Raw genomic sequence first — 12122 nt, 5'->3', positions numbered from 1 at the left:
CCCCTGTATTTACCGTGGCGCGCGCATTCTCGCGGAAATTAGGAGAAAAATGCCGGGTTGGTTTTCTCGGGGAAATTCCTGGCATTCGCGGGACTCGTGACTCGCAATTACGCGCACTTCCCTTAACTACCGGAGGCGTCTCTTTATTTTCGAGAGAGAGAGAAAGAGAGAAAGAAAGAGAGAGAGAGTGAGAGAAAGAGCTCCGACGAGATATTTTTAACTTACCAATTGCACGGAAAGAGAGAGAGAGAGAAAGAGAAAGGAGATAACCGTGCGACGAAAAGACGAGGGATGCGTTTCTTCTTCTACCGTGTTCTCGCGTTTCCTTCGACGCCCTTTTCAGTTTGCTGCCCTTTCCTCAGCCACGCTTCCGGTGCACGCGGCCCTCCTGTAATTAAACAAACGGAATTCCAACCCTCTCGTGGAATACGATTCTTCCTCTTGTCGAAAGAAAAATTTTGCTCGCGACGCGCCGGCTAATCGCCACGCTGACGTGACTCGGAAAAACTATTCGTACTCCTTCGAAAAGAATTGAGAACAAAAGTCTATCACGATCAATCAACGATACATTTGCCAGTCTTGATAACCAGTGGCGTGATCGAACCATCGTCGACCTTGTCTCTCGGATTTTTAACCCTTTCGCCAAGCATTCCTCAAGTTACACGAACTTCTACAGCGAAGAATAGATTAAAATCTGTTTATCTGAAAACGAAGAATTTTCGAAAATTTCTGTCACGTTCGAAAGAAAACCGTACTCGACAATTCTAGTATCAACATGTTCGCTACTACCCTAAACGCTCTAAATGAAACTAGCCAAATTCATTGTGCATATAATATTCGCGTAATACGTGAGTTTGCTAAATTGTTTCAATATTTTATAAAGAAGACACGTGCTAAAAGGTTAACCCTTAGCTCTCGAATGGTAACTGTGAGGCACCCTTAAGGTGTCATTATTAAAAATATTTCTTACAATATTAAATTCGTTTGTGTTTAATAAATTACTAAACATGAAAAATATATATAGGACAATTTTCTAGGTCGAAAGAAATGTTTTGGAGTTAAAATAGCTTCGAGTGCAAAGGGTTAATTCTTGGGGGTTGAAATCTATTGAAGAGTATCAAACAAATTCCACACACATTGTTCTTTGAAACTATTACTTCTGGCAGAATATCCATAGAATTTACAACTTCTCTGTGACGATACCTTTCTTCCTGTTTCACAAGATGTTATAATTACAGAGGCTGCTACGAAATGAAATGCCAGTAGCGAATGTGTTAACGAACATCGCCAAATGGGACATCTTCGAATGATTGTAGCGAAAGGGTTAATGGAACGTGTTTGAAAATTTAGTGATCGATTCAGGCCGCCACTGGTTACGGATAGGGACGCAATGCGATAGAACCAGAGAGAGAGAGAACGAGAGAAAGAGAGAGAGAGAGCGAGGAAAAGAGGTAGAGAGAGAGGCCAGAGAGAGACAGACGGAATGTATCGGTGTCAGGCGGAAGAACTTAAAAGACGCACCCTCGAATTTTGTATGCACCGCGATTGTTTCTACAGCAGCTTTTGCAGGAGCGTCGCCGTACAGTATGGGCGGTGCCAGCCAGGGCACCCCGACGCCGATGATGTCGCCGGCGCCGCCAGGTGGGCCCCAAGACATGGCCGGTTATGGCATGGGCATAAACGGTAGCGATTATGGCTCGCAACCGTACAACGACGGCTCGATGGGCTACGATCCTATGCACCAGGTAATTAACAAACGATCATCTATCTCGCCATCTGAATAGTTTCTTTGATTTTTTTTTATTTTATTTAATTAAACCCTGTAGTTGGCGTCAATTGCCTCGCTTTCTTCGATATTATACATATTTATATACATATATATATATCTACGTACATACAGTCGTATACACAGTCGGTCACGAAGGTACAACGCATCCGATGAATTTCTAATATTCGAAGAAACTTTTGCGCATGAACGTTGACCTGTTACCTCCCCTCGTTGCATCTGTAGCCGCCCTACGCAAGTGCATCCTGGGTCTCCGAAGACGTAAAGTCATTTTGACTGGTCCTATACTTGAGCGATTGTTTTTATCAAAGTTTCTAGTGTCCAGGGAGCTTTCAGTTTCGATTAGGGTGATCCTTGTGCCGTATGCCGAGGGTTGAAATTGGAACAGACTCTGAAAAATCTCGCATTCGTTTGCCTAGAAGTAATGATAAATTAGTATTGCCTACCCACTGTAGAGAGAGAATATTCATCTTCGCAAACTTCTCTTCTCGGTTGATCAACGCCAACGAATTTATTCATGGCCCTTTCTCCACAAATTTAGGGTTCGGCTCATAGTAGCAACAATCAGAGTAGCTTCAAGTCTTGGAAACACTCCCCATTATTTTCTACACTATACTAGATTCTACCAGATGGACAACTCCAGAGTCCAGTAATAAAATTTGAAACAGAGTTACAATTCACTATTGTTGAGAGTTATTAGTAAATTTGAGTCACTGTAGATTTTATGCATTTATGAAGATTTTCTACGATTTTCTACACTATACTACATTCAACCAGATAGGCAACTAACGAGTCCAGTGACAAAATTTAAAACAGAGTTACAATTCACTATTGTTGAGAGTTATTAGTAAATTTGAGTCACTGTAGATTTTATGCATTTATGAAGATTTTCTACACTATACTACATTCGATCAGATGGACAACTAACGAGTCCAGTAACAAAATTTAAAACAGAGTTACAATTCACTATTGTTGAGAGTTATTAGTAAATTTGAGTCACTGTAGATTTTATGCATTTATGAAGATTTTCTACGATTTTCTACAGTATACTACATTCGATCAGATGGACAACTAACGAGTCCAGTAACAAAATTTAAAACAGAGTTACAATTCACTATTGTTGAGAGTTATTAGTAAATTTGAGTCACTGTAGATTTTATGCATTTATGAAGATTTTCTACGATTTTCTACAGTATACTACATTCGATCAGATGGACAACTAACGAGTCCAGTGACAAAATTTAAAACAAAGTTACAATTCACTATTGTTGAGAGTTATTAGTAAATTTGAGTCACTGTAGATTTTATGCATTTATGAAGATTTTCCACGACTTTCTACAGTATACTACATTCGATCAGATGGACAACTAAGGAGTCCAGTAACAAAATTTAAAAGAGTTACAATTGACTATTATTGAGAGTCATCAGTAGATTTGAGTCACTCTAGATTTCATGCATTTATGAAGAAGTTAGAATTGAGTAGGTGCAATTTGAAAGAGTATAAGGATCGAACGAATTCAATTTCATGCAATTGTAAATTTTCACATTGCACGAAGATCCACGGTCTATGACACCTAATATCTCTTAAAGGTATCATCGTTTCGTGGGAATGTCTAGTGTCAGAGTGGATCTTGAAGCAACGAATGCCCCGTAAAACGTTCGAAACCTTCGCGGTTTGCGTTTGAAATATTCAAAACTCGTCGGATGCACTTCCACGACCGACTGTGTGTATACATATACGTGCCCCCCCACCCCCTTTTGCATTCTCTGAGCATGTGCTAGATTCTCTTCTGATAACGCTTGTTCCCCCGCCGGAGTTCGAGGGACCATCCTTGGCTCGAATGAATGGAAAGAGACGAATTCGAAAGTTGTCGATCACCAAAAAACGAAAAAAAGCAAAAAAAAAAAAGAAAAACGAAAAAAGAAAAGAAAGAAAAGTACTTACAATTTGTGTACTCGATTGACGAAAGAACTCTGTCGCAAGCAAGCACACATTATACGATTTCCATCCATTTTCAAGCTGGTGTTCATCTCCGTAAATGCATGCGCATCTCACCGCATATTCACACATCTTGCGAGACTGGACGTTTGGATAGAAGGGAGCGAAAGGGAGAGAGAGAATCGGAGAGAATCGGAGAGTGGACAGTGGTGGAGGAGTGATGAGGATGGTGCGCGGTGTCTGTGAAATTGCGTTTGCGCGAGCGCTCGTGTACACGGTGATGCTAAGTGTCCGTCGATGAAGTCATGGGACCAGATCGAATTTCCGCTAGCACTGTTTCAAAATTGATCGTTGGAAAAATTATACCTGGAAATTGGAATAGTTTATTTTCTGGATCGGAGAATCTTATAAATTGGAAAAGTCTATTTTTTAAATCGGACAGTGTTATTCATGGTTGACATTGTTCGTGACGTGTTGTCATGTAGACTGAATGAGGCTAAATCTACCTTCGTCTGCCGCACGATCGATTTTATATATTTTACGATTACTAAAAATATGAAGATTTTTCGAAATCAGTGCATAGAGTTCTTCATTCAAGCACGTACTATAGCAAAGGTTGCAGAGAACCTGAATAAATTGAATCTTGTTATTTCTTTGTATAGGGCAACACATGCTTTTAGTGCTCGGTAGGTTCAGTGTTAACATCTGTTGATTGTGTTCGAGTATTCAGAAAAATAGTAGATCAAATATAGAAAAGTATCGAATCAAATTTTCTTATTGAAGCGTGTACTAAAAATATTAAAATATGCGAGTACTCAGGAAAATACTAGATCAAACGGAGAGAAAAATTGAATCAAATTTTCTTATTGAAGCGTGTATTAAAAATATTAAAAAATACGAGTACTCAGGAAAATACTAGATCAAACATAGAAAAGGATTGAATCAAATTTTCTTATTGAAGCGTGTACTAAAAATATTAAAATATGCGAGTACTCAAGAAAATACTAGATCAAACATAGAAAAGGATTTAATCAAATTTTCTAATTGAAGCGTGTACTACAAATATTAAAATATGCGAGTACTCAGGAAAATACTAGATCAAACGGAGAGAAAGATTGAATCAAATTTTCTTATTAAAGCGTGTACTAAAAATATTACAAAATACGAGTACACAGGAAAATACTAGATCAAACGGAGAGAAAAATTGAATCAAATTTTCTTATTGAAGCCTGTATTAAAAATATTAAAAAATACGAGTACTCAGGAAAATACTAGTTCAAACATAGAAAAGGATTGAATCAAATCTTCTTATTGAAAAATGTACTAAAAGTATTAAAATACACTAAACAAGCATAACTAAAAAATCGTACAGGATCTAAACAAGTTCAATTTCGCCATTGTCTGAAGGATCACTCAGAAAACTTAGTTCGTTAAGACACGTATCATCGCAAAGAGTCGAAACAAGTTGAATTTTCTGATTGTCATGACGAAAGATCACGTCACCGTGTGTATAGCGCAGCGCAAGTTGAAGCGTGACGTCTGAAGGCGCCGTGGGTGTCTGCAGGTGTGAGTAGAGTGTTGTTTGAGTGTACTATAGGGCACGTAGGGCTGGGTTGGATGCGCTGTTGCTGGCCTAGGAAGGTAGGAAGGGTGGACTTAGAGCGGGCTCTCGGTGGTTTTAGGGGCGAGAGGATGGGGGTTGGTCGGGGTTTGCGCGCACGGGGCGCCAGCAGCGGTGGCATAAGGGTTGCTTAGTATGCATTGGAGTTGCTAAGTCACTTTTTAGGTAGGGCTGCTCTCTCACATATTAATGGACTCTGGTAGGTGCGCGGCCGTGCTTCTAACGAGCTGCCTGTGTTCGGCCGACACGAAACGCAACGGAACCTGCGGATCTTCGGAGATCCAATTTCCCTTGTATCCGACACGGAACCCCCGTAGAATCGCGCGTTCATCTCGTTCGTTCCGCTTCGGACCGCTCTCTGGCCAACAATTAACGGGCCGAATTCGATTAGCCCCGGACACCGGCATTTTATCAAACAATCGACGATTTTCACCCTCGCGAACAATTACGAGCAGATCCGACTGATCGGTGATCAGAACCGAGTAGCTGCAATTTTATAACAAAATTATTAGCATTACAGACATAGACCCCTAAATTTGATTTTTACCTCTTTAACCTCCTCCGTCCGTCTTCCTGTCAATTTGTCAATTTTTAACCCTTAACGCTAAACCTACCACGCTCAAAATCACCGGTTCTCCACTTCGCAATTATTGAAATTATAGAAACATTTTCATAGGAAACGACCGAACTGACTTCTTTATTTAAGCACATATTATAACGAAAATCGTACAAAGTGTAAGTAAAATCAATCTTCTCCCTTCTATAAGACGTTTCACTTTCGTTCAGTGTTAAAATTTAACTTCAAATTTAATTTTGTATCGTTGTATCAATTCGATACGAAAGGGCAAATTGAGCAGACAAAATGAGGAACAGATGAGGGTTAAAATTCGCTTTTGTAAACGCCTTGGACGAGTAAAGCTTTCTTATGGGGTCCCGGGAGGGACAGAAAAGGTTAGAAAAATTGAAGAATTTTACAGGTTAAAAAATATTGTCGCGTGTCCGGTGCTGTAATTCTCCGTGGACCGGGCCAGTCCACCCCCGGATCGGCTAAACCGGCGGGGAATGAAAGCGTCCTCCTAGTCAGATTCTCCGCGGAATCGGTAAATCATCCCGACGTGCAATTTCACCGGTGTCACGTGGTAGAGAGTGACGTTGGATTAAATTCGCGCGAGAACCCGCGGAACTCGTTCTGCTTCGGCCAGCCTCTCGGAACCGGTAGCCCCGATACACGGATTAAACGTCCCTCTTGTCGATACACCGCGATCGGTTGTCGATACTCTTTCCGCGAACGTAGCTGCTCGCCGTGTTCCGAGCGCTCGACTTGCCGTTGTGCTTCTGTTTCTCAAAAATTCACGAATTCCGTGGACTTCGAACAATTCTTGTCGCGACTGAAATCGTCGTGGGCTTCTTCCCCTTTGCAACGATATCTTAAAAATTGCTGTCCGACTTTCTGTCGCCATTTTGTCGCAGTTTCCATGGTAGATTCCATCGGAAGTCTTCGAACAATCATCCCCTAAAAATCCCACAAAATCGAATCGATCGTTCTGATAAGAATTGAAGAGTTAAAGTTCATCGCAGGGATACATCTTGAACCTTTTGAGATCGTACAAATCTCAATGAAGCTTAGATATTAGCAAAATTAATTTTTAAAGCTGGTATTAATATTTTGTTTGCACCCTTGTTATAAAGGCTGTTTCGACTTGAATTTTAAAATTTGTGATCAGTAGACAGCGGATCTCTATGCAAAATAAAATCTTGAATATCTAGATTGCAAGATACAGGAGCGAAACAAAATTTCTGTCTTCTTTTAATTATTTTATTAAGCCAAATACAGTACGCCGGTGCCCATAAATCTTTTTAACACTGCTTTGAATTGCGCTCGTTTTTGTCAGAAATGCATAAAATCCGCAGTCCAACGATCAGTCAACAGCCCGAGTCTTCTGAGCAAGTTTCCAAAGGTCGATTCCCCGTGTTAACAGCGGAAAGTTCGAAGGTTGGAGGAATTTCCCCGAAAGATAGGTAAACAGCCAGCCTCGGGTAATTCGCGGTTCTCTTCGAGTTTCGCGAGAAAATTAATTTCGCGGTTGATCCGGTTCACGTGCGGCCGGGACGAGTAGGAAGAGCCGGAATGAAGCGACTAAAATGCATGCTCCCACCTAGCCGACGACGCCTCTTCTCGTTTCGTTTTCCGTTCGACCACGTCCCGGAAGGCTTGTTCCTCGTATTCTCTGTTCATTGCCGAAGAACATCCTCCTTTTGCGATCCGCGAACGAACGCGAGAGCAGCGATCGTGCTTCCCCGGGGTTCTCCTCCTGTCTGTCCGACGCGAAGAAGAACACCCCGAAGAGTCCAATAGTCCGTCGATCCTTTCGGCAGGGGCGGTTCGCGATCGGTCGAGGATCATAGCAGCAGGGAAACATAATCTGGTGGTAACGACGGACGCTCTCGCTGCTGCAGCTGGCACTAACGTTCCCGTAACAAATAATAGAAAAACCGAACGAGTCGGACCAATTGCTTGCACGCGATTATACGAGCACACCAACGATCCTTCTTGCGCGGTTCGGTCGAGCTTAACCAGCACCCGTTCGACCGACACCCATAATCCGTTCTACTCCCGTTAACTTACTCTCTTTTTGCCTATGGTGTTTCGTTTGTTTTAGTTGTTGTTCCTCTAATTTGTTTAATCGCCGCGGTCGGGGCTTGAACACTGTTGTCATCCCGATTAAGGTTCGCGCGCGCAATACGGTGTCACAAGTTGGTAAATGTTGATTGTTTCAAGTTTTGCTTCGGTTCGTTCTGCAGTTGACACACCCAAATGGATTAGAAAAATACGAGACGATGCTTCTAATTAGACTTATCACAGTTCTTAAATTTTTTGACACTTCGCTACCGTCGTCACGTACTTCGCGATTTATTTAAGCACTGTTAGCCACTATAGTGGCCTTCCGTGGACAGCATCTGTTTGAGCGGTACGTACCACTATAGTGGCTTTTTTGCCGTCCGTGGCTAGGCGCGCCGTACCTGGGAGACAGTGTTGCGGACGATCGCGCCGCACAGTGGGCAATTTGGACGAGATCGGATTCAAAATCAAGGAACTTTCGATAGAAATGAGGTAGAGCGATGAAATTTTTTTTAAATTAAAGCTGAAACTTTGTAGAATATGGGAGAAATAGGGAGATTATTACCATCCAATCGTTTCAACGAAAAAATGACTTCATTAGTTTTTGTCACAAAAATCTATGTTTTGCAAAATCCTGAGGTCGTAGACAAATTTTGAGACTAGATTTGAAATCAGCGTGAAAAAATCTATGGGAAATGATGTACAGCATGTTAAAAAAAATTTTTTCCGCGCGTGGTATTGGAAAAACTAAAATTTTTTTGAATTTATGCGCGTTTAACGAATTTTCTCGAGGTTAAAAGACGTTCGTATCACAATCTCTCTATTTTTCCCATATTCTACAAAGTTGCAGCTTTCATTTCCAAAAAATTTCATCGCTCTACCTCATTCCTATCGAAAGTTCCTTGATTTTGAATCCGATTTTGTCCAAATTGCCCACTGTGCGCCGTACCTGGGAGATTGTCGAAATGTGGGGTTCTAATATTTTTAATTTAAAATTATTAAGCCTCTAAGGATGCATACGTGAGAAATTATTTAGCAAATTTATTTCTTTGAGTATATATAATTTTTAAAATATTGCTAAAAATGTGGGTTGCGCGTTCTTGTTATTTTTATAAAGTGATGCAAAATAGTCACTTCTAGTGCTCCGTAAACCTAGTGTCAAGAGGTTAAAGGTAGACAAATTAATTTGACACAGTTTGCTGTTTAACACTTTGACTGCCAAACTGGAAACCTCAAAAATTCCATAAAATCAAAGTAAGTTATTTAATGAAATAAGAATTGAAAAAAATTAAATATATGATATTTAGTAGACCTCCAACTTTCTTGCGTTTTATAGATCCTAATCAAATTTAGTACAATGAATATATTAACGTAAAAATTCATTTTATAACCTGGACAAATAATTCCGTCACCCACATATGGGTGACGTGGCAGTCAACGTGTTAAAGTACTCAAAATAATACTCAGTGACTCTGTAACATTCTTCTGTTAAATTGTTTCGATAAAGTAGTTGTACTATAGCTACTAAAATATGTTAACAGTACAGGTAGGCAAGAAAACAAACGGTGGCAGCGAAGGGATACAAATGAGAATGTGAACTTTATTTTAAAAAATTGTCTCTTTGCACATATCATGTAAAGTAGTAATATAAAGTAGCAGTAAAGTAGTAGTTTTAATATTCCGTAGTAAATCGGTGGAATATCATGTTTGACTTCATTGACGGGCAGTGGAAGCTCATACCATTGTTTTCAATTAGAGATTAAAACAGAATCGATTCTACCTGAAAATTTTCCAAGACAGGTTCGTTCTCCACAATTGCTCGGATCAGAATCTTCATTTGAAAATTTTAAACAATTAGATTCTTAATAGATTCCCCCCAGGGTTACAATTCTAGTACCACTCGCTCCTTTTGTTATCTTGTTATTATTATTATTTTCTTGAACCGTTTCAAGCCCCGATCGCAATTACCGTTCTAATCGCTGCTGGTTGGTGATATCCGAGTCTAACACACGAGGAACAAAGAACTGTGTTTGTCGCAACGGGGATGAAAGGGGTGGGTGCTTTCTTCCTGGAAGAATCGAAGAATTCGGCGAGAAGAGCTCGTTTTCTTTCTCCGCTTTCTTTGAGAGTTCAAGTTGTTTCGGTTTCTTCCAAAAAGAAAAATGGGGGGGGGGTGGGAAGAATGCACACCGACACGCGACGACCTCGCTCTTTCGAGTGCATTGTCACAAGCACAGTTCGCAAGCACGGTCCCGGCACCTGTACAATACCGTTTACGATTGGTCGTCTGTTCCTTGGTCTCTTCTACTTCTTCGTTCACCTAACGACAAGCGACTGCGACGAGCAGTTACAGCGACGAACCGTCCATCTGTGCTTGCGTGATGCGACTCCCTGATCGATCGAAACTCGACTACGAGCTTTCTGTTGGCCAATTGTCTTCAGGAATCGGTCTTTTCACGCTTTACCTATCTCGAGTGATAATCAAAAGTGACGACAGTCTTCGCAAAATCAGAGATTAACTACTAGGAACTTCCGAATCGATTTTTAAATAGCAAATCAATCAATTTTTACTACGGTCTAATCATTTCTTCTGGGGTTGTTGCTTCGATCATGGTTGCGAAATGAAAATTCTCGAGCAATTTTTAGACACAGCGATCAGTAGACTGCGGATTTTATGCATTTATCACAAAAAAGGGGTATTTTAAAACAGTAGAAACATTAGAAAAATTTTGAAATGCTACATTACATTATTTTCCGTTCCATTAAATTATTATTTTTTAAATGTTACATTATTTTCCGACTATTGAACATATTAAGAAGGGAAATAAATTTCACTCCGGTTTGTTGCGATTCAGGTAGATAATTCTTATTTTGCATGAAGATCCGCAGTCCAGTGATCAGTATGGCAAAGATATAGAAGAATCATTTTTTTTCCAATTTATTTTTATTCAATCAAGTAGGGAATAACACTCTAGTCAGCTAGGTAAAGTGTTAAAAGCAGTACGATTATTTCGGTTTTCGATCTATGAAGATCTCGAATTAATCCTCGCTTACTCGCATCAAATTGATAGACATAGCTTTAGAATTTCGTTCTCCTCGTTGTCGATCAAAAGATCTACAAACTCAGCGATTTACTTCTCCAATCGCTTGTCCACTCACTTTCGGAACACAACTTCTTCCGTCGAACAGAAATTGCTTGACTGACCGCGTTCGCAGAAACTCAGAATCCAAAAAAGGAACATTTGCAAAGACTTTCGAGCTGTACATAAAATTGTACGAAACAAACGTGCTAAGTAAAACGAGATGCGAATGAGGGAGGAACCATGCGCGAACGAAGATGAACGGTTCGCTGAATGTCGGCCGAGTCGTGACGCCTTGTTTGAATTTACTTGAGTATTTCTCTTGGTGCAGATGAAGCGAAATTCTTAGAAGGCGGCAGAGCTAGAAAGAGAGAGCGCGAGAGAAAGAAAGAAAGAAAGAAAGAAAGGGAAAACCGTAGACACGAGAGATCAGACACCTCCGCAATTAAAGAAAGACCAGAACACGCAGAAACTGGCCGCGTGGGACAATATAGAGATAGCAAGACAAAGCACAGGAGATCTTCGGAACGAATCAGAGAGATGTCGGAAAAGTGTTTCGAGGTTAGACCAACCTGTCGGGTTCAGACTATGGTGTCTTGTCCTGCGACGCAGGCGACTCGAAGGGCCGCGAAACCTTTTGATCGTAGATTAATGGGATCGAAGGTCGACGAGCCGGCCAGAGGTCACGTCCACGGTCCGTTGCGACGAGGTCTCTTGGAAACGCCTCTGGGCCCGATTAGGCTGTGGACCTCGATCTCGCTCGTCACGGTCGCCTAGAAGTCCCGGAGATCCTCGGGGAATATCTCGAGGCAGGTTTCAGTCCCGAGGGCTCCTCCTCGACCTCCCTAGGTCAAGGTCTCGCCGAGTGTGCAATAACATTTCGATAGAGAAACGGCCCCTCCCGCGGTGAGAGGGACCTCGAAGAACTCACGGGGAAAACCATGCTTCCCCGTTGTACATAACCGTCATGGACCGATGATGCTGTGCGATCCCCCTCTCTGAACTTTGAGCAAAACACTCGTGGAATTCTCATGGCGCGTTTAGGCCAACCCAACGAATGCTTGGTCGCTCCCTCC

General features: G+C 41.3%; 1 protein-coding gene across 4 annotated transcripts in view; it reads left to right on the top strand.

The window, feature by feature from the left end:
* The window catches only part of Exd (PBX homeobox extradenticle), a 90110-nt gene that overhangs the window by 68557 nt on the left and 9431 nt on the right, over positions 1 to 12122 (top strand). For 2 of the 4 annotated variants that reach the window (XM_076798210.1, XM_076798207.1), the window contains exon 7: positions 1558 to 1745. In XM_076798210.1, coding sequence (XP_076654325.1) covers positions 1558 to 1745 — 188 coding nt within the window. Of the gene's footprint in view, positions 1 to 1557; positions 1746 to 11377; positions 11769 to 12122 lie in introns of those variants that run through there. The other 2 variants (XM_076798209.1, XM_076798208.1) reach the window with 2 other exon arrangements.

Source organism: Halictus rubicundus, chromosome 12, assembly GCF_050948215.1.
Source record: "Halictus rubicundus isolate RS-2024b chromosome 12, iyHalRubi1_principal, whole genome shotgun sequence".
Taxonomy (NCBI): domain Eukaryota; kingdom Metazoa; phylum Arthropoda; class Insecta; order Hymenoptera; family Halictidae; genus Halictus; species Halictus rubicundus.
This window is presented reverse-complemented; position numbering and strand designations above follow the sequence as displayed.